Consider the following 23,189-nt stretch of genomic DNA (forward strand, 5'->3'; position numbering starts at 1 on the left):
TGTTGCTGTAGTAATGATATCCGATGACCATGGCCTCGTCTCTCCCTCTCGTAGAAGATGGCCATGCCCTCAAGGCTGGTCAGCTTGGAAGATCTGTTAACCCTCTCCTGAAAGGAGTAGTGGTATCTTCTGATCCACTTTATTGGAGGGAAGTTTTCCATGTATTTAGTGGCAATTGACTCGCTTTGGAACAATGCCTGTTACAACAGCCTTGTGCATCTCGCCACTGAAGCATTGTTGTAATTGAACTTGAACACTTGCCATTCCTGCACATACTTCTATTCTACAATTTGTTTGGTCCATCTGTGGGTAAAATATTGCCATTTATCTGGACACTACACCCCTGATGATTTTCATACATTACCATTTTGTCAATCAGTCCTCAGATCAAGTCTATTCCAACCAGCGGTTGACCCCCAAAGACACGTTAATAAATTTTAAAGCGCTGTTCATTCAAAACGGGAATTTTCTCAAATATAAATTAATATTATACGGTAATACATTGGGATATTGTACCTATAGGCATAGGTTAGGTTAGGTGTTTAGGTTCTGTTGGGATTACTTGTTCGTGGGTGAAGCACTTAGTGTTACAGTTCGATCAAAATTCGTCAGTGAAGCACCTGTTCTAGAAGTGTTTGAACGTCATCAGTCGAGTCATGTGTAATCCGTTTTTCATTCATAAACAGGGTTTGGTGGGTGCATGGAATGGACTTTGGGTCATTGGTTTGGAGGACGGGCTGCATCCCAACCAATGCACTCGCCAAACATCCTATATCCCATCCAATATCCTATTACAATAATTATTTATATTTGAGAAAATTCCTGTTTTGAATGAACAGCATGTTAAAATTTAGGAATGTGTTTGTGGGGTCGACCACTGGATGTAATTGACTTTGAGTCGAGGAAGGGTTGTGGGACGAGAATATTTGAATTAACCAACTGGTGTGGCACTTGACAGGGTAGTTATGTCCCCATTGTTACATTTGACCATATGAAAAACATTTGGATTTAAAAGTATTAATCTGTTGAGTATTTTAATGGTCTTGATGTGATCAATCCTATTATATTTGGTTCGGTAATGTGTTAGGCCTGAGGCTTTCAACCTTTCCTAGTATGAGTTGAATTGGTTTTGGTATGATTTTTGCATACTGACCCAATTGTGCAAGTTTAATATCAAGCAAGTGCATATGTCTTGTATAAAAAGTAATTACCATAAACAGGCATTGTGACCAATGCTTTATTTAGAAATCTGGTCAAAATAATTTTGTCCATGTACAATATTTAAAATTTCATCCAAGTCAAAATTTGTACCCATTTGCTCAAAACAGCAAAGTATTTTTTTTTTTTTTAAGTTAATGACAAACCATGGATAGGTATACATGACTTATAATACTTGGATAAGTCATGTAAAATATGAATAACATTTGTAAGGAAAACAAAATTAAGTTTTAGGAAGTTTCAGGTTTAAGTTTTTTATCCTCAAGTAGAGAGAACTCTGGCAGCCTATTCTCGGCTAACACTCCTCCTGAATGTCATTGTCTTTACTCCTGGGAATTTTTTCATATCAACTGTAACATCTGCACTGTCCCCAACATCAGAGCCTTGCTCACGATGGGCTCCATCTCGCACCTCAATGTCATCCTCGGTCTCCCACTTGCGTCCTGTGTGATGAGTTTTGCTGGTTCCTTCATTAAACTGGCTGTAGAACCTCTCGCTATTAGTTTCACCTTCTTTGACTCTGCTCTCCCTGAAAGCCTTGCTTTCTCTGCCCCTCACATCCTTATCCTTGGAATAATCAGGGTCGAGATCCACTGAGTCACTCCTAGATTCTACAGATCCTTCTTTGGTATTCATCATGTCTCTTTGGGTATCAGAATTTTCCTTTTTTGACTGTGACTGGTATTTCTTGGGATCCCCTGAAGGCATGACAGGGCTAGGACTAGAGGATGATGTCTCTGCTCCTTCCTCACGGTCCTGGCGCATACGGCTGCTGAGTCGAGATTGACCCGGCCGATACAGTGCCATAGCTGGACGATCCTGCATTAATAAATTATTTTAATTAATACTTTTGGAGATTGAGTGGTACCAGAAAAACGTAAGATAAACGAAGGAATAATACAGTGAAATACAGTGAACATATACGGCATACATAAGACGCAATAAAGCACCTAAATTATTGAATTGTCTCAAAGCTCTCCAAGTGTACTCACTAGAAAGGAGACGGGAGAGATATCAAATAATATACACATGGAAGATACTGGAGGGCCAGGTCCTAAATCTACACAGTAAAATAACAACATACTGGAGTGAACGATATGGAAGAAAATGCAGAATAGAACCAGTGAAGAGCAGGGGTGCTATAGGCACAATCAGAGAACACTGTATAAACATCAGAGGACCACGGTTGTTTAACATCCTCCCACCGAGTGTAAGAAATATTGCCAGAACAACTGTGGACACCTTCAAGAGAAAACTAGATCATTTTCTCCAAGGAGTGCCGGACCAAACAGGATGTAGTGGGTATGTGGGCCTGCAGGCCGCTCCAAGCAACAGCCTGGTGGACCAAACTCTCACTAGTCAAGCCTGGTCTTGGGCCAGGCTTTGGGAGTAGAACTCCCAGAACCCCATCAAGCTGGAGCAGTAGCTGGACCTGAGGGAATATGAAATGGAAGATGTATAGATGAAGTTCAGGCTTCCTAAAGGGCATGGTAGGAAAGCTAAGACATCCCAGCCCCAATGGGGCTGACCATGGCAAAAAGAGAGGCAGTTTTGGCATTTCAGACCAGACCCAACTCGGTCTGTTGGGTCTGGAAGGAAGCAAATGATTTCCATTCACCTTGAAAGGAAGCAAATGATACTTCTGCCAGTTAACCAGAAAGCCGAATCCCTGGTTAGCAGACAAGTCGCACGACTGGACCTGAATCGACCAGTTTTTGCTTAATCTGGTGAAGATCCTGGTTGCCAAATTCATACCAAATGACAAAGCTAATAAGTGGTAGGAGAGTTGCCCCATTCTGAAACCCAGTCAATCTCTGAACTTGCCAATAAACTTCCTGAAGCATCAGGGAAACAAGTCATAAACCACTCAAAACCATTTGGCAAACCTGGGAAAACATGATCATCCAGACAAGAAATATACCATTTGAGAACAGACAGGTCCAGAATGTAATGAGGCTCCCAAGCATCTTGTCTGGAAACTGAAAAAACATGGGACACACACTGCCATGAGGCACTGGTGAGCACATCCTTGTCCAACAAGTTGCAAATAACAGCAAATTAGAGGGGTAAGTGACTGAGCAGGATCCCAAGATGCCAGAGGGGAGGCTTAAATCTACTGAAGACCTCAAGACACCATTCACTACCCCATGGCATCTCGGGTTCATACCTACTAAGAAGTGCTCAGAAGTTCACCCACCATACCACCAAAGTCCAACACTGACAAACAGCACAAACCTGAGGGTGAAAGGAGTCCTAGACCCAACAGGCTGTGATAGGCAACAAGTGTGTGTCCATAGGTATCCAAGAACATCAACTCGCACTAAAAATCTGCACACAGCTGCATCAGGCAAGAATATAGACGAGATAACTATAATAGCTCACATTAACACAGACATGACCTTTCTCCACCCCCAAAAAAAGAAAGGTGGGGGGAGGGTGTGAGGAATACTAGTCACTTGTCTACAGATGAGTAGGAAAAATATCTTGGCTGAACAAACATCAACCCCAAAATCATTCACTTGGAGAGAGAAGGAGTATGCAACTACTAACATGGTCACTTACACGACAAGAGCACACCCACAGCCCTAGTGCATGAAGCGACTGCACATGGGGCACAGCCAGGTGAGACGGCCACACAGGCACACAACCAGTGACACTCACTCCCCATCAACAGGCCTCTCAATGGGGAGCAAACCCATGCAGAGCCTGGAGGTCAGATGACTCGAGAGGAGTCGGCTAGTAGGAGGAGGAAGCCCGAACGTCACTTAAAAGATAACTCTAGGAAGGTAAGTGAAATGGCAGCCAGCCACCAGTGAAGATAGCCCTGACCCATAGTTGGAGTGAAGACAGCTGCTAGCTACACAGACTGTTAAAGGGCACAACAAAGAGCACCTTGCTTAGAAAACATAACTTTATCAGTGATACAGAATTCTGTAAGAACAAAAATGGTCGAGATCATTAATATATTGACAACTATACCTTTAACACGGGGCCCTAAGCCTATGGCTGGCCCACTAAGTGTTAATGGGGAGGGGAGGGCCTAATGATAACAGAAGTTACTATGAATGAGTGGAAAAATATTATACCATCTCTATGAAGTATATTGTTTTATGGATTAACTATATTGTTGAATCTTAAAGCCTACCTTATTTCTTATTCTTCTTTCCACTCGTGGATCTTTCTCCCTCTTCTTGCGAGCACTAGGCTTCTCTTCAGAATTTTCATCTCTTTCTTGAGGTTCCTTTCCTATGTGCTCCTGGTTAATGCCATCCCTGGAAAGCCTCTCCTCACTAACTTCCTGATCAGCCTCCCTGGTCTCAAAGACCTCCACTGGCAGTGTTGCTTCACTTATGTCTTCACTCACTTTATCTTCAACCATCTTGGGTTTTGCTTCCTTCTCTTGCTCATCTTTGCTTTTCTTTTCTTTATCTTTTTCCTCTTTAATCCTCTTCTCCCTTTCTCTCTCCTCTTTTCTGCGTCCCTCACTATAACGCTTTGATTTGGCCCCCTCAGGTTTGTTTACATGCAGTCTTTCCTCTTGCCATTCTTCTTTTACTTCCTCTCTATGTCTTGATCTCTCATCCTCCTTCACTTTTGCCTTTTCTTCATGTCTTCTTATCCTGAAAAGCAAAAGCATATCTCACTAAAAATAATTTTGTAAACTTGCCTGAACCCTATAAAAAAATTACAAAACCAACCAAAACAACCCTGTCTAGAGGGCCACAGATTGCACCTCCTAGTCCAGTAGACTCAGCTGGAGGTCCAGATGTAGAGATCAATGAACAGTTAATAAGGCTAGTGTATACATGCTTGATCAAGCAGCCTTAATACTAAGATTGAAATCTGTTATGACCCAGTCATTAATTACACTAGACTACACTATTTAGTATTATCTAAATTTAACCCTTTAGACTCATATTTTCAACCTGTGCTAATATTAATTGCAATTATTGATAATGCAATGGTACCTTCAAGTAGCAGTGATATTACACTCAATGAAGTTGCATGCTTGTATTATAACATATAAACAATCTCCACTGTTTACTAGTGAGGCGAGGAAAGTTATGCATGTTTGTGCATACATGTGGGCCAGAGTTGTGCGCACAGGTAAAAAATGTGTTTGGATAGCATGATATTCCTTGTGGTGTCCGGGACTGTCAGAGGTGCCAACAGTAGAGACTACCTTGAACTTTAATTTGAAAATTAATAGAAGTATTATTACCAGATTCTTGGATTCATTATTATTAATGGCCTTGTTGGTCAGTTGGATGTAAAATTTATTCTTTGTTTTGACGAGTTATGTGTAGGGTTGGTCACTTTGAGTTGTTGTAGCTGATGGCAGAACCATGCTTCTTCCTCAGTTGGATTAAGACAGAGGTTGCTGTGCTGAGTTAAGTGTAGTTTTATTTTGTAGGCCAATTTTTATTGTCTGGTAAACCTTGATATAATGTTAATGTTTGTAGTAAATTAAACAGGGAGTGTGCTAAGCTCCCAGTGAAGTAAATATATTTCTTATAGAGTACCTATTGAACTTTACCTGTATAATATTAATTAAATATTCTCTACCAAAAAAAAGGCTTTAGCCAGTTAATTAAATTAATCAGTAACTCAGCGAGTTGGAGAGTTAATTTCCACATTATATCTGTTTTATGTTTTGTTTGTGAGTTCGGAAATACACAAGAATTGTTAAGTTTTTGGTGTAGTTTTTATTTCCATTTACTTCTGTTTGAGTTCTTTAAGAGGGATTGGATTGAACTGCTTTGTAAATACGAGCCATATTCGAAAGCTTTACTGTAAGTAAGTAAAAAAAAAAAAAAAAGGAAATCTAGCCCACATATATGAATGATAAACCAACAGACTTGGGAAAGAACAATGCAATTATGCAATTATGAAATCACCACTAGGCGAGAAGTAAGTAATTATTAAGAGAAGGTGCCAAGCTGGGAAGATCATGTAGCACCACCACCACCAGACAAGAGTGTGAAGGCTTCACCACACCAAGAGTGTGGCAGGAAGCCACCTAGTAATGAGGTAAGATGTGATCATTATGTGCTCCTTGCTCCTTGGAAGAGGCAAGCCAATCATTATGTGCTCCTTGCTCCTTGGAAGAGGCAAGCCAATCATTAGAATGGTACTTGCTGCTGGTGCACAGAGATCATCAAATGAGCCTGGCACATTAAATATGCCCCTGCAGTCTCAGCACCATGAGCTGAAGGACACTACTGAGGAAACCTGCCCACAAATGTTCTTATTCTAACACCATGTAAAAGATGAAGGAAAATTCCTGTGTAGAACTGGGGACAACTTAAATTCAGTTTAAAAATTAAATATGAAGGAAACGTAGCCTAAGTGGGATAAAACTTAGTAAAAATATATATAGTTTACCTATCTTCTCTCTCCTTTTCCTTTTTCATTAGTCGTCCTTTTTCACGTTCTCTTTTTTGTCTGTCTTCTTCTAATCTCCTTTGGCGTTCTTTCTCATACCTGTCTTTCTCTCTTTCCTTCCTTGAAAGCCTCACATCTGAGCTGTAGTCATCCTTGATTCTTTCAGGTCGCAAAACCTGTGTTTTAAAAATAAAATCATAACTTGTACCGAAATCAAAATTTTCTTGCTTTATGCTATAACACAGAAAAGTGACACGCACTCTTTTTAATCAATGCAATTCTTCAATTTCAGAACAATATAATGTCTACTATAACAACATTTAAAATTATTTAAAAAATCTCCAGAAATTAGAATATCTATGACAACTGTCCGCACAAGAATACAATGTCGAGTGTAATGAATCACTACTTTCTCAGTGGTTGTTGAGTGGCTACCCAGAGCTCAGGCACTGATATAATGCTCTGGATGTGTGCTGTCTACTGAAGACCAAAACCAGAATCTGGTTTACTCAAAGAGGCGAGGTGAGCATGAACTGATCCAAGATTAACTTGATAATCCAAGATAACAACCGAGAATAAAAACAGGCAAAACAAAAACCACTTCTCTGACCAAAACAATTCAATGAAGAAAATGAGGTTTAATAATTTATAACGAGCAAATAATCCTAGCAAACACTCGCCTGGCCAGCACCAGATGGCAAAGGGTCCAGATTCTGTTCCTGGTCCCCAATAGCCACTTGTGGGCCTTGATGCCTGGTATGATCCCCAAGGCTTCATTATTGTTAGGTTGTAGCACTGGAAAGCTAATGAAGGGGTCCTCCCAGGAAAATCCAATAGGGATATTTGTTACTAATACCATTGAAAATATTAAAGGTCTTCATAATTAAATACCCTTTGAAGATGGATACTTAAGTTACTGAAGCTTCAGTTTATGTGGGTGACAAAACTATTTAGGACTGGAGAATGTGAAAAATGTGCGCCACATTACATCTGGGTACCGTAGAGTTTAATGTATTCAGTCATTCCTTAATGGACCTATAGCCTCATGCTTTGATGTCCTGCTCTCTCACGTCTCTCGTGCTTCCTTCCCTCCTGCCTTGATTCAAGCCACTACCCATAAACATTTAAATGAGTCTGCATGTAAACACTGAACATTATCAACAAAAGGCAACATTCACAATACTACAAACAACAGAATTACAGTTAAGAACCCCCTACCTACCGAAGCCGTAAATGGTGAGACATTACTTCAGCTCAAAATCTAGCTGAAAAAAAATCCTCAGGAACAATGAGGGAATCTGGGAATCTTTGACAAGCTGTTAGCTTCCTGTCCTCATCAAAGCCACTAGAGATAGTGGCCCTCAGTTAAATTTAGATGTGCTGATACTATTATTTTGACCAATACACCATTTTGACTATGACCACAAATTTGACAGATACTAATACAATACTGTCTTATATACTGATAGTGAAAATTTTTGTCGGTTGTTAAAACTGTATCCACCTACAGTATTTAGAAATCACAAATATTAAAGTATCACCTGAAACTTTAAAGATAATGGAAAAATAGGCCAGATCACAGACGTTGATTCACCAGTACGCCTCTCGTGATCCCCAACACATGCAAGGTACAAAAACAGCCAACCTTTACTGAGTTATCATCTTTTAGCTCTTCCTTTTTTCTTATGTCCCTGTGATCCTTAACTTCCTTCTTCTTTCTTTTATCATCTTCTCTTGCTTTCTTCCTTTCAAATTCCTTTCTCCTCCTCTCCTCCTTTTTCTCTTCCTTACTTCGCAACTTTTCAGCTTTCTTTTGTTCAATAAACTCAAGTAAAGGTGTCTTGATTTTCATAACTCCATTGTTTGCTGTGATTATTAAATAAGATATTCATTATATAAGAAACTAATCTACAAGAATGATATATTTCAATATTTATATAAGATTTTGTAACACATTTTCAGAAAACATTTTAAATACTGTACTGTAATTACATTCTTAACCTAATGCTTAATGGAACGTTTAATTAATATTTACTAAGCTATAAATGCCACAGATCTACCATTATCCTAACATGATTAGTAATAACAGAGCTCTCAAGAAAATCAAATGAAGGGAGCTTTACCCTTCAGCTCCCTATCTTGTGCTTGAATCTCTTCGAGTACGACCTCTAGCGGAGGCAGTGTCACAGTTACAGGGTTGGTGATCGACTCCAAGAAGGTGAGGAAATCTGGGTCTTGGTCTATGGTTCCACACCTTGCATCTCTCTTTTTCCCACTGGTGCGCTTTGGAATCTTTTGAAAAGGAGCAAACTCCACCATGGCTGGATTTTCATTCCCTGTAAAATACAAAAATTCTGATAAAAGAAAATAATCATTATTCTCATATAAAGTGAAGACAATAATATCTGATCACTGAGCAAGCAAGCTAATAACCATTTTTATAACCTTTTAAATAGTTATGCCTAATTAGGTGATATCAAGAGCATAACATATAGGCAACAGATATTCCTGGGCCCTCTCAACAGTAGATCACATATAATGACACTTTTATGAAATTATTTTAAAAACCAAAATAGTTTGTTGAATGTAATGACACTACCTTTTCTGGGAGTTCCTAAGTTGGGTCTCTGAGCTTACGACTGGAGCTCCAGAAATAACCCCGATCCATCAGACACTGCGACCATCTCTGCCTAACGTGAGCAAGTACCCTTCCCGAATCCTACTAAATTCTGAGAAAGAATATAACAAACTCCAAAACAAAGACAAATATTTCATTACAAGCAAATTGCCAAACAAAGCTCAAACAAGCAAAATTTCACCTTCCCAACTTGTGAGCTGTCTCGATCCTGGGTGTACCCAACCAACACAGGGAAGAAAGAAGAAATGGATGGGAAAGAGGAGCCACTGAGAGGCCCCTAAAAAATCAGTGCTGAATGTAATGAAACGCCAGTGTCTGGGCGAGACCCGGGGTCTCCCTGAAGCTATCTTACTGATCAAGTCCCATCTACTTGAGTGTCATTAGTCGCAGAGTTTTTTGTAAGCCTACCAGGGACCCCAAGCCAGAACCTGGTCCCATCAGAGAGACAAAGCGAAGAATGGCCATGACCACTTTACATTTAAAGTATGTCATCTTGCCATCGACTTGGTAAGAACCCAGAAAGGTAGGCGAATAAAAACAGACCACTGTCTGGTTGAAAAATGCAGGCTACTTTTGTGAAGTGGGAAGTGCAAAAGTACTTCCCCAGAAAGAAAACAAACAAGCAAAACTTCGTTCAACTAGCCCCCCGCTCGTTACTCCCCCCATCCCCTGCTAGGGGGAGGGTGAGCCAGTCTAGGTAAGTCAGGCCGTCACTCTCCAGTTCTTTGAATGATGAAAGCAGTCAGCAGAGGGAGGGTTTTCAGGGAGCCTCCGGGGCTCACTCAGAAATTAGCATTTCATTACATTCAACGCTGGTTTTCTGTGGGAAGCCCCATCGGCTTTTGAGGCAAACTACCCATAGAGAAGGAAAACAGGGAAAAACCCCGGAAGGTGGCAGCTCTGCAGAGTGCAACCCGACAAAGACAGCCGTTCTCCACAGAAGCCACAAAGCAGCAGAGGGCTTGGGACGGGCATGAGACACCTGGAGGCTAGGACCCTGACTGACCCCCAAATTCCCCCTCCGAGGCCAAAAACCTTTTAAAGACAGCCAAATGAGCAGCATACATCTGAACAACATGGGTACAAGGGGAGACCACAAGCCAGCTAGACAAGAAGACAATGCGGACAATCCGAGATGCACGAACCCTGGAACTGAGAAGCAGGGAAACATGATCAACCCAGAGCACGGCCACCGACACAGAACTGGTGGCCTGCAGGAAGCAGCATAAAGCCACCACCGGACACAGCACGTGACACACCCCCAGCCTAACCAACCAAGCATCCACAACCAACGGATCCCTCCGGAAGCCCACCATCTCATTCTATTCCAGAAAAGAAGGTGCAGGCAGCCCAATGAACAAAATACACACCACCACCGCCTGATCCCCGAGATCAACAGACAAGGAATGAGGAATTTGAAGTACTGTACAGTACAAGTGGGGAAAAAGTTCCGCAAGGCTCATAGGTCAGAGGTAGGTCATAGGTGTCACCAACTCAACAGGCAGCATGATGTAAGCAGTACGGATGATCGTCTCCTTGAGGCAGGGGTGACGAACAACCTTAAACTTCGCAACAGGCGAGAGAGGACTCGGAAGACGCATCCATGATACCTCCAACCCCACTGGGGTGTTCTAGGCCCCGTAGGGTGAGTAAGCCCTACCGGAAGCCCAGGCATTGGGCTAGCTAAGCCGGTAGAACCCTGTCTGTCAGCAGACAAATGAAACAGCCATGAAACATCTGGTGAGCCAGAATTCGGGTGGAGGGAGGGGGGGTATATTTCAACATTTTAGGCAGTAGATTGCACAGGTTAACCAGACAGTGGTCTGTTTTGATTCACTTACCTTTCCGAGTCCTTCCCCAGTCGATGGCAATTATGACATGCTTTAAATGTAAAGTGCTCATAGGCCATTGCTCCCTGTGCCTCTCTGTAGGGGGCCAGGTTCTGACTTGTGGTCCCCAGTAGGCATAAGAACTGTGACTGATTACCCCAAACTAATATAGCACAAATCAGTTCGGATAGCTTCAGGGAGCCGACGGGGATTCCCACCGAAATGCAAGCAGGTCATAATAATAATAATAATAATAATAATAAAAATAATAAAAATAATAATAATAAATAATAATACAGTAATAAATAATAATAATAAATAATAATAAATATTAATAATAATAATAATAATAATAATAATAATAAAAAAAGAAAACTCAGTCATGGAGGACCAGAAAAGAAATGTGTTATCTTGAGGTTATCTTGAGATGATTTCGGGGCTTTTAGTGTCCCCGCGGCCCGGTCCTCGACCAGGCCTCCACCCCCAAGAAGCAGCCCGTGACAGCTGACTAACTCCCAGGTACCTATTTACTGCTAGGTAACAGGGGCATTCAGGGTGAAAGAAACTTTGCCCATTTGTTTCTGCCTCGTGCGGGAATCGAACCCGCGCCACAGAATTACGAATCCTGCGCGCTATCCACCAGGCTACGAGGCCCCAGGGGAGTGTGGGGACACTAGAAAACCTGCCCCTCACCCATTGCACCCATGTTCAGTGGCTCATTTCTTTGCATCCACAAGTCGTTAATATACAGTATTTGGTAAATAAGGTGTTTGGCACACAATGGCAGTACAGTATCTCTAAATAATTGGGATAACAGTATTGTATAAATTTTGATTCTGAAATCCAGATATAATTTTTTATATGTGTACAGTATAATGTTCTTTTCATGGTGTTTGCTCATGTACTCACCTAATTGTGCTTGCAGGGGTTGAGCTTTAGCTCTTTGGTCCCGCCTCTCAACTGTCAACCAACTGGTGTACAGATTTCTGAGCCTACTGGGCTCTATCATATCTACACTTGAAACAGTGTATGGAGTCAGCCTCCACCACATCATTTCCTAGTGCAATCCATTTATTAACTACTCTGACACTGAAAAAATTCTTTCTAATGTCTCTGTGGCTCATCTGGGTACTAAGTTTCCACCTGTGTCCCCTTGTTCAACCTACGGTTTAGCACAAACATCAACCTAAAATCAAGAGAGGGAAGAAATTAAATAAGAAATTACCATTTTAATATGAAGATAAAAATTCTTATGATTTCTATAAGACTCGTGCACAAAATCATTAAAATCTCAAAACTATAATATTTATTCCAACAGTTCATCATATATTGTACCTTAATGTTCTAACATGTTATCTATGCACGGTATATTCAAAGAATTTTGGGAGTTTTTGTGGATTGTTCCTATGCACTGGTTGAGGGATTACAGGTATTCTTTGGCATCACTGTCCTGTCGCAAGTATGTCAGTAATATACTTGCTCCATATTCACATTAGCTTATGTGCAGATAATGAGATGGGGCTGTTAATTCTACTTTGTCCACTAATTATAATTAATACCTCTTCCTACGTGTACTGTTAATACCTTTCCCAAACCTGCTATAGGATGGTCGGGTGAGGTGTAGGACTGGTAATATAAGTAGTCGACAGCAAATCCTCATCAGTCTAACTCCAAGAGTGGTTCAGTACAGATGCTTATGAGATACAGTATCGCATATCTTCAACATTCACCAACAACAATGTAACACTCGACGTGTCCAGTTCAAACCCCTCACAAGACGCTTCAGCCTCGACACAGCACACAGCCAGACTCCTGTTGCATTGAGCTTCCACGCTCTTGTCCTGCACCGAGCTCCTCGACTCCGCTCGTATTCAGAGCGCCACACTCTACAACGCTCACTCCGCATCCGAGCTTCTTTCTATCCCCTGTCTCGCTCAGCTCTCTGCCCTGCTCCAGGCATCATCTCAACTTCTATGACACTTTATTGCACTACCAACACACCGACTGCTATAACCAAGACTATACGTACTAAATAATTATAAAACAAAAACAAAAAAACACTAAACTCTGTGTCTAATCAACCAAATACGTACACATAATATACATTAGTCTGGATAACTGCTAGCTGTCCAGATTCAGGCAAATTTACCCGATGCAGAGGATTGGCTGTTGGAGCTACTAGTACCCTGGTACACCTTATAATGTGTATGGCAAATGACTAAATTATAATAACTTGCAAATGACTAAATTATAATAACTTGTACTATAAAACTTACTATTTGTTTTAATTTTACATATAAAATCCAGATATCTGGATCCCTTTAAATAACAGACTAGATCTTTCCTCCAAATTTCTAATGTTTAAATAAGTCCAGAAAGAATATTGCCTAATTTATAAATTTAAACAGGTTCCAAGAATATTTCATAGGTCAAATCATCCACATTACAAAATCATATCTCCCTAATTACAGTGGAACCTTGGTTTATGAATGCCCTGGATTACAAATTTTTCGGTATACGAAGTCAATTTCCTCGTAAAATTTAACTTGATGTACGAAGTTTGCCTCGGAATATGAATGCTGGTTGATACATGTATGGGTAGAGCGCATGGGTGGTGCTGGGCGTGGGGCAAGGCACGCTCAGTTTATCAGTGTATCCCGCCTAGTGACGACAGAGCTTGAATTCTTTGTGAAGAATTTCATTGTTTTTCTGGTATTTTGGTTTCTGAACATAAAGGTTCTTATTATACTTAGACAATTTTTTATATAGGGGGTACCAACTCTGGTTGATTGTACCGACCCATAAGCCTCAAAGAAGACGATATGCAGCACCCAGGAGAGCCTTGTCGGGCTCTCTCGTGCACTGGCACATATCGTCTTCTACCATCCCCTTATATATTCATATATATAGGGAAATTTATTGTACAAGATTTCATGATTACAAAATGTGGCCTTAACACACACACAACACAATCAATACAAGTAGAATGAAAAACATGCCAATTGGAAACATTGATAAAAGTCATGGACAGATTCGATCATTGTTGCAAGTCAAACACTTCTTCCAATTCCTCCAAAGTTGGACTCGTGCCCAAGACGCAACAGGCACGTCTTGGATCTTGGATCGTCTTTGAATTGCAACACTGAGGCGCTGGAACATGAAACTTTTCGCTCTCTGGTCTTTTGTAGCGCCGATCAATTTGTCTCCCAATTCCTTTAGGAACTTCAATGCACATTTTCCCCACGAACCGAGGGTCTCCGAACCAATCAGACAGTTAAATATATTTAATTAAGTAAATGTGTGCAGTATGGGAAGAACTGCAAAGTATTGCTGAAAAGACTCACCCAGATAAAGCTGTAGCAGGCCATTGCATTAACGTTTTAAATGACAATACAGTATGTCTCACTCCAGACAAGTGTTAAAACGTAGGGAAAAACAAGTTTCTATTGACAGATTCTTAGTAAGACAAGCTAGCAGTGAGCCACAACCAGGCTCTAGTGGTATGCCTGCAAAACATACGAAAGAGAGTACCCCAGAAATGTAATTACCTAAGTGTAATTACCTAATATGTCACCACTGCCTGATGTTATAATGGAAGAGGACTCCCCTTCCAAACACTAACACCTCTAATCCTCCTCTTCCCCTCTTCACCGTCTTCCATACGCCAACAAGAGTCCTCAATAAAGGATATGCAGCACCCAGTAAAAATGCAGTTTTTTACAGCACCCATATTGTAAAAAATATGAGTAGTATTCTGTATAAAATGTATTTTTAAGTTAATATTTTTGGGTGTGGAACGAATTAGTTCAGTTTACATTATTTTTTATGGGAAAATTAGTTTCGGTTTAAGAACCGTCTCTTGGAACGGATTAAATTTGTAAACCAAGGTGCCACTGTATTTATTTTAACAAGTCCCCATATTTCATAAAATTTGAGATAAGTGTTTTCAGTATTTTGGGGTCAAGCTCCTATATATATTATATAAAAAAAATAGCATTATGGTGTTGGATCCTCGGAAATAATGGAGATAAGGGTATAATCTCTCTACATTAACGTTCTTATGGTATATGACCATCATCCTGATAAGTTGAAATTTAGAAATCTGTATTGGGTCAGAAACAAAATGACCTGAATTTTGGCTTCAGTTGTAGTGCACTGTTCACCATTTCTAGCGAATTATAGTACTGCCCCCATTTCTCTTTCATTCTCTATATTCTTCACACCAATTTCATTTATCACATGTACCCTCTAATCCACTTGTTATGGTCTGAACTATTGTCACATATTATCCAATTGTTCCCCCATCAACTGTCAGCTCTCAGATATTACTTCTCACTTGTTTACCCTCGAATCCTCAGCCTCTCACTGTCATTCTGTATTCCTCTCCACAACAATATTTCTTTGTTTTGCTCAGGTAATGCATAATAACAAATAATATAGAAAGTCTTCTCACAAACTGTTTAATTTCAATGAATATCTCAATTACCTTTCTGATCAACAAATACATAACCATCAAACTTGTCCCTGAATATATAGACATCATCCACATTCTTGAAGTTTATGTATGCTCGAGTATATGCATTGGGACCAAGACTGCCATCAGTTGGACAGAAGGTAAAGTAGTCATGTTCTGGAAGAGGAGAGACAGCTTCACGGAACTCCTCCTCTGTCATGTTAGGAGGAAGTCGGCGTACCACCACCTGTGTATAAGAATATTTTTGTTATTATGAAGGCACTGTAGAACAAAGCACAATAGCTGGTATAGTTGTGTTTGTACAAAATTTGTTTCTAATATAAATTACTTGCCCAATGCATTATCCAACAACAGTGTATACGACACACACCTGTTACTTTATAGTGTAAAGATAATAGTAAACTACTATAAAAAAAAGAAAAGAAAAAAAAGAAGATATTCAGCAGGAGTGAGAAATGGTTTATGGAACTCACTGCATTTCATACAGTATCGAATGCACTCTTACATTCCCATACAAGAGTGATGGTTAAGAGCAAGAATAGATTACATGGGGCATACAGGTTATGAGACAAGATATTAAATACATGAGAGATGGTAAAAAATCTATTAATGAATATAAATAAACTTTCTATGGAATACCATATATATATTAAATTATATTGAACCCTCATGCAGTATAGACCAGATTTATAATTAAGGTGCCAGATATATTATATTCAATCAACCAATTATATATTGGCATTCAATTATGTGGCCATAGAAATGCTAGAAAAATTATTTGAAGCATTCATTAGACCCAAGATGGAATAAGTAGCATTAGTGGAGTGCCCTTGCCTGAAGAAATACATCATGTTAGAAAGAATGCAGAGGAATGCCAAATGGGTATCAGGAATGAAATATATATAAGCTATTCAGGAAGGCCAACCACTTGGGCTGGACGGTAGAGCGACGGTCTCGCTTCGTGCAGGTCGGCGTTCAATCCCCAACCGTCCAAGTGGTTAGGCACCATTCCTTCCCTCCGTCCCATCCTAAATCCTTATCCTGATCCCTTCCCAGTGCTATATAGTCATAATGTCTTGGCACTTTCCCCTGATAGTTCAATTGAATTCGGGAAAGCCAAAACAATAAGTGCTTACAACACTGGAAGATTAAAAGGAAAAAAATCCAATGTTATATTTAATGAAACAGTTCTATTGATTGGCTTTGGCAGAACCTCTCTTCGATCTTTGGTGTCAAGATTTCGTAAGTTGTCATATGCCTTCTTTCGCCCATGGCCTGCTAATTCTTGCCCTGAGCCTTCTTAGTCTCTAGATTGGGTGCTTGATTTTCTGTCTTCCCTTCATTTGTTTCTGTGCCTTTTGGTCCAGCATCTTTTTTTTTTTTTTTTTTTTTTTTTTTAAGATGGTCTTTATGTTGGCCCATGCTTCTGGTTGTTGGGTCGAAGAGCTTTATCCTCTCCTCAGGAAGAGGGAAAGTTTTGTTCTTCAGTCCTGGGGATTGGGTCCTATGTCTTCAGCTGTCTTCTTTTCTGGCTAAGATGCTGGTTTCCAGAAGGGTCATTTGGTGGGTATGGCTTGATTTCTAAAGCCAGGGATTCATCACATTCTTTGTCCAGGTGGGCAGTTCACTGTTACCCGTGTGTCACTTGGGCTGCCCCAAAGGAGGCTTTGTTTGTCAAACCATGTCTCTGGCTCCCAGTTCCAGGGCTTGGTTGTCTCAGGTTAGTCACAAGGTGGTAACCTTCGGAAGGAGGGAAAGACATGCATAACTGACCTAAGCCAAATAATGGAGATAAGGGTACACTACACCACTACACCACAGTCTCCGTGGTGTAGTGGTTAGACACTTGCCTGGCGTTCCGTGAGCGCTTTGTCATGGGTTCGTATCCTGGCCAGGGAGGATTTACTGGGCGCAAATCCTTAACTGTAGCCTCTGTTTAACGCAGCAGTAAAATGTGTACTTGGTTGTAACAACGATTCCTCGCGGCGGGGATCGTATTCCAGGGACCTGCCTGAAACACTACGCGTACTAGTGCCTGTACAAGATTGTAACAACTCTTGTATGTATGTATGTATGTATGTATGTATGTATGTATGTATGTATGTATGTATGTATGTATGCATGTATGTATGTATGTATGTATGTATGTATATATGTATTTATATATATATGTATTTATTTATATATATATATATATATATATATATATATATATATATATATATATATATATATATATATATATATATATATGTATATATATATATATATATATATATATGTATATATATATGTATATATATATATATATGTATATATATATATATATATATATATGTATATATATATATATATATATATATATATATATATATATATATATATATATATATATATATGTATATATATATATATATATATGTATATATATATATATATATGTATATATATATATATATATGTATATATATATATATGTATATATATATATATGTATATATATATCTGTAATCTATATATCTATATCTATATATCTATATCTATATATCTATATATCTGTAAGACAATTGGCCATGTCTTACAGAGTATTTATGTTGCGATATTCTACATTTTAAATCTTAGATGTTTGCCCGACATAGAACTTGTTACATTCCTTACAAGGTATTTTATAAATGACGCAATTATCACTACGAGGGCTGTTCCTTACTAATAGCTTACCAACAGTGTTTTCGTAGCTAAACATTACATCAAGATTTAAAATGTAGAATATCGCAACATAAATACTCTGTAAGACATGGCCAATTGTCTAATGCTTTGTTTGTGCATTTGTCAGAAAAAGCTCATCAAATTGATTGGGAGAGTGCTTCTTCAATAACAAATTGTAAAAGCACCTATAACAGAAACATAATTGAATCTGCTTTGATACAGATCACCAAAGAAAGTAATTTGAATATTAGCAGTGGTCTATATAACTTAGATCCATTTCTAATAGATCAGCTAAAGGGCGATTTAAGTAGAATCATTGAAAAACATTTGTCTCACTAATTTATTGTATATATTTACTTCTTTATGTTATAATTACCTATATATTATGCTTGTATGTCTGCTGTATCAGATGGGCCATTGGGCTACATCGGATGTGCCAATTGGGTGCATCTGATGGGCCAATGGGCCGTCTGCGTTGTCCAAGTATTGTACCTCACCTTACTTCACCACTCCTTCCTGCCTATTTATACCCATCACTCGATCTGTAAAATGACCTTCTGAAGATGTATTTAATATACGAAAGTACTTAAGGAAATTTCCTGTTTCATTTTTCCTCCGTGGTCTGACATTGTCATATATATATATATATATATATATATATATATATATATATATAAAGCACTCATCAACAGGTCAACCAACAACACAAGCCTAGAAGTGGCCAAGAGACATTCAGAAAGTACTTGGCAGCCAGTACCCTGTATGAGTGCCACAAACTTTAAGCCCATGGACATGTGAGCAAAGAAGGCTGATAAAGCAACAAACTTGCACACATCATGAGCTAACCTAACCGAACTGAGCCTAACACAGTCAAACCTATGCTTAAACATCCTAACCTTATGATGTATATGGTTTTAACAATCAGAAAATGAGTTTTGCTGAACTGTCTTGAGTACACTTTCCCCATAAACAATGTATACTGATACATATACCTCTGTCAAGGACAAAAAGCCAAACAGATTTATGACGGTTCCCCAAAACAGGAGCAAAGCTATCCATTTAGTCATCATTCCAATTTCTGATCATACCCAACTGGCCCCTAAGCCTGGCGAGTAAATTTATTTAGTTTTAAGTTTTATTCTAATTGTTTTTCCCACATCTTGCCTGAAACGCTGTGCGTCTTAGTGACTTCAGGCATAGTATGTACAGTACTAGCTCTATCTAGAAATACAACATTCTGTTTGCAGCTCATCTTGTATGTATGTATGTATTTTTACCTGAATAAACATTTATTATTATTATACGAACTTTGAGAACCCTCTCCATGTACTCCAAGTACAATGATGCTTAACCTGACCAAGTAACATATGCATGTCCCTGTGTCACATTGCGGAGAGTACAGTGGATAGAACATTGTGGCATACAGAAACCTAAACTTTAAAGCAAGTGCTCAATAAGGGGGTTTATGGTACGGTTGTGAGTACCTTGGTGAGAGGAGAGTTGCTCTTGTCTTTCTTGTTCTTGACATTCTGTCTGTTATCTGACGGCCGCTTGGCAGAGCTGTCAACAAAGCTCTTGGAACCGTCTCTCCTTGAGGATTCGCTGGTTTTGACTGTCATGTGAGCCAAAAAAAAACTAGTGCAGCAACAGACGGGCAGCAACAGACGGGAAGCAAGACTCACTGCCACAGCTCTTGTTTACATCCAGGAGTCAGGGATCCTTTGAGTAAACTGTCATGCTGTTAATACAATAATAATAATAACAGTAGTTAATAATAATAATAATAATAATAATAATAATAATAATAATAATAATAATAATAATAATAATAATAATAATAATAATAATAATAATAATAATAATAATAATAATAATAATAATAATAATAATAATAATAATAATAATAATAATAATAATAATAATAATAATAATAATAATAATAATAATAATAATAATAATAATAATAATAATAATAATTAATTTATAAGATATATAAACGATCAGTTTTTTATTAACAAGCATAGGTTTACACAGCACTGACTGTGCTTTCAAACAATACTGCTTATGTGCTTATTTTCAAACAATTTATTTATATATTAAATTTATAGAAAATAAGCAACTAACTATAACTATAAAAACTATATATTTATATATTAAATTAAGTGGGTTAAAGGTATACCTGCTATGCCAGTTGCTGTAAGGCTTCTGTGCTGGCTAGGGTTCGAGTCTCCTGATGGGAAAGTGTTCTAAAGTTGTAAAACTTCACATGCGTGTTTTAGTCAAGCTAGTGCATTAAACATAGACACAGCGTTCTCCCATATTAACAGGGACTTGATGGAACGGGAGACATCTCCCGTCATGCAGGGTGCAGCCGCACCTGCACAGATCTCCAGTATCATCTATTGATACTGGTAATGGTTCAAAAGGGCCACCACTTACGGGCTATTCGTGCCCGTGCCACCTTTTGGGTGGCTAAATCTTCATCAGTCAATCAGGGACTTGATGAAAGAACTTGAGTGACCTCTTACTAGCTCTAGTTGCCCTTGGGAGGTGGTGATCTTTGGGGGGTGTAAATACCCCGAAATCACCATCTCTTTTAAGGGTCTGAGTTTGGGTGCAGTGGGTTAAAGGCGTACCTGCTATCCCAGTTGCTTTGAGGCTTCTGTTCTGGCTAGGGTTCGAGTCTCCTGATGGGAAAGTGTTCTAAAGTTGTAAAACTTCACTTGCGTGTTTTAGGCAAGTTAGTGCATATGTATATATATATATATATATATATATATATATATATATATATATATATATATATATATATATATATATATATATAACTGAAAACACACACCCCAGAAGTGATTCGAACCCATACTGCCAGAAGCAATGCATCTGATGTCACTTAGCTACCTCATCCTGCCACTTAGCCTCGTCTAATTTCGTTATAAAATGATATTATTTCAGAATCAAAATATGTTTTTTTCATGTTCTACATTCAGCCCTAACATTATAGTGAGTAAATATATCATTGTTCTTCATTAATTACGTAATGCTAGGAAGCTTTGGGTGGCTCTGAGTAGTTTTGGGTAATAAGACGGAGCGATTCTCGGTTTTAAACATATCATAGTTCTTTATACTCGTGCTCTCTGGTCTCTGAATATCGGTAACTGCTTTTCTGTCATCCGTAATTTCATGTAATACTGCGGCTTTTACAGCAGAGATGGGAATGCCCATATCCAACTCCATTTCAGGCTTATCACATGCAGTTTTAGCTGCCTTGTCTGTGTCATCATGCTGGACAACACCTGTGGGAGATGGTATCCATACAAATGAGACTCTGAAACGCTTGCTCTGTGCATTAATGATGTTGTTTATAATGGATGTTACAATATTCCTATCTGTTTTGGCTTAGCATGTTGGGTTTCTAAGTGCTTGAAGAGCTAACTTTGAATCACAGAAAATTACTCCACCACGTCTGTTCTTCAGTGCGTAAATGGGCAGTTGTAGTGCAGCTAACTCTGCATGTGTGGAGCTAAGGCCAGTTATTTAGCCTGACACTTGAGGTCTGTGTACATATGTTGTCTTTGTATATTCTACAGGTTGCTGCAATACGACAAGTTATCAATAAAGCAGTCCCCGTGGCGCAGTGGTAAGACACTCCCCTGGTGCTTCGCGAGCGCTTTGGCCTGTGTTCGTAGCCTGGCTGGGGAGGATTGACCGGGCGCCAATCCTTAACTGTTCACCCAGCAGTGAATGGGTACTTGGTTGTTAAACGATTTGGCGGGTCGTATTCCAGGGAAAATTAGGATTAAGGCTACGCTATACTATGCATGCTAGTGGCTTTACAAGAAGCAACACAAACAAGGAGCAACGGTTTCAAGCTCAACAAGCCACACTGTAGGACTGAGAGCAGGAGATGCTTTTCACCCACAGGGTTATAAACCCGTGGAACCGCCTACCCGCCGAAGCCGTAGATGCCAAAACATTGCTGAATTTTAAAATCCAGCTTGAAAAAAATGATCAGGACAAATAGGGGACCTTTGACAAGCCGCCGGTTTCCTGTTCTCGTCGTGGCCATTATAGTGTGTTAGTGGCCATTAGGTAAATTCAGGTAAATTTTAGAAACCATTAATTACGGCAAGCATAAAAGGAATAAATTAAAATAATAACTGATTTTATGTTTAAAATTTATTGGGAATAATACTATATGAGAATCAAGATACAGATACAGAATTAACTCCTAAATAAATTAGCTAATGATGAACCTTTAGAGTTAATCTTAATGATGAAAGGCATGTATAAGTTTTTTAGGTTCTGAAGCAAGATTCTGTGTCTATTAAGGTATAAGTACAGTAGAGTAAAAGTATATTTATAGCAGTTACAATAACAACAAACCTAAACTATTTAACTTTGAATGAAGAAAAATGTGAAGATTTTGTTACATTATGTTAAACATGTAAATTGTGCTAAATATGTAAATTGTGCTAAATATGTAAATTGTGCTAAATATGTAAATTGTGCTAAATATGTAAATTGTTCTAAATATGTAAATTTAAACTGATTTGGACAGCATTTGAGTAAAATTGAAGTTCATTCCACAATTCAGGACGTTTCCTGCCTCTGAGGCCTTGCGGTACACAGAATGGGGGAAATCTATTGTAATAAACTAAGATAATACATATAAATGTAAGTAAGTAAGAGTACTTTGTTGGTTATGCCACTCTGTCACCTGGTGCCTCAGTAGGACCAGGTGAGCTCTCGACGAGGTCTTCCCCTTATTCAAGCCACACTAACATCCTCCAATAGCTATCAACCCTACTGTTAACACAAGCTGTAGCCACCCTATCTTCATCCTCGGTTAAGATGGATAAAGACATCAGGACCGCTGGCACTGACGCGGCCCTGGTGGCCATGGCTGGCACTGACGTGGCCCTGGTGCCATAAACAT

The 23,189-nt window shown here is 39.1% G+C and overlaps 1 protein-coding gene across 2 annotated transcripts; it reads right to left on the reverse strand.

The window, feature by feature from the left end:
• Positions 1-1,223: 1,223 nt before the first annotated feature.
• LOC123762629 (regulator of nonsense transcripts 3B) lies at positions 1,224-19,964 on the reverse strand. Of its 2 annotated transcripts, none has more exons than XM_045749245.2 (7): positions 19,735-19,964; positions 15,557-15,770; positions 8,727-8,939; positions 8,255-8,469; positions 6,604-6,779; positions 4,364-4,838; positions 1,224-2,037 (listed from the first exon to the last, which is right to left on the reverse strand). In XM_045749245.2, the coding sequence occupies exons 1-7, from the start codon at positions 19,867-19,869 to the stop codon at positions 1,504-1,506; spliced, it is 1,962 nt and encodes a 653-aa protein (XP_045605201.2). In that variant the 5' UTR covers positions 19,870-19,964; the 3' UTR covers positions 1,224-1,503. The 2 variants fall into 2 exon arrangements, with proteins under 2 accessions (XP_045605201.2, XP_045605200.2); XM_045749244.2 differs by having other exon boundaries at positions 8,249-8,469.
• Positions 19,965-23,189: the final 3,225 nt, after the last annotated feature.

The sequence above is a fragment of the Procambarus clarkii genome, chromosome 27 (assembly GCF_040958095.1).
Source record: "Procambarus clarkii isolate CNS0578487 chromosome 27, FALCON_Pclarkii_2.0, whole genome shotgun sequence".
Taxonomy (NCBI): Eukaryota; Metazoa; Arthropoda; class Malacostraca; order Decapoda; family Cambaridae; genus Procambarus; species Procambarus clarkii.

What these genes read in the sequence shown, in the direction of transcription:
- LOC123762629 (XM_045749244.2), bottom strand. Translation starts at nt 19,869, where the DNA reads ATGACAGTCAAAACCAGCGAATCCTCAAGGAGAGACGGTTCCAAGAGC. An exon ending in GCAACTCTCCTCTCACCAAG is followed by an intron (nt 15,771 to 19,734) that starts GTACTCACAACC and finishes TCTTATACACAG; the next exon opens with GTGGTGGTACGCCGACTTCC. An exon ending in TGTATTTGTTGATCAGAAAG is followed by an intron (nt 8,940 to 15,556) that starts GTAATTGAGATA and finishes TGTATTTTACAG; the next exon opens with GGAATGAAAATCCAGCCATG.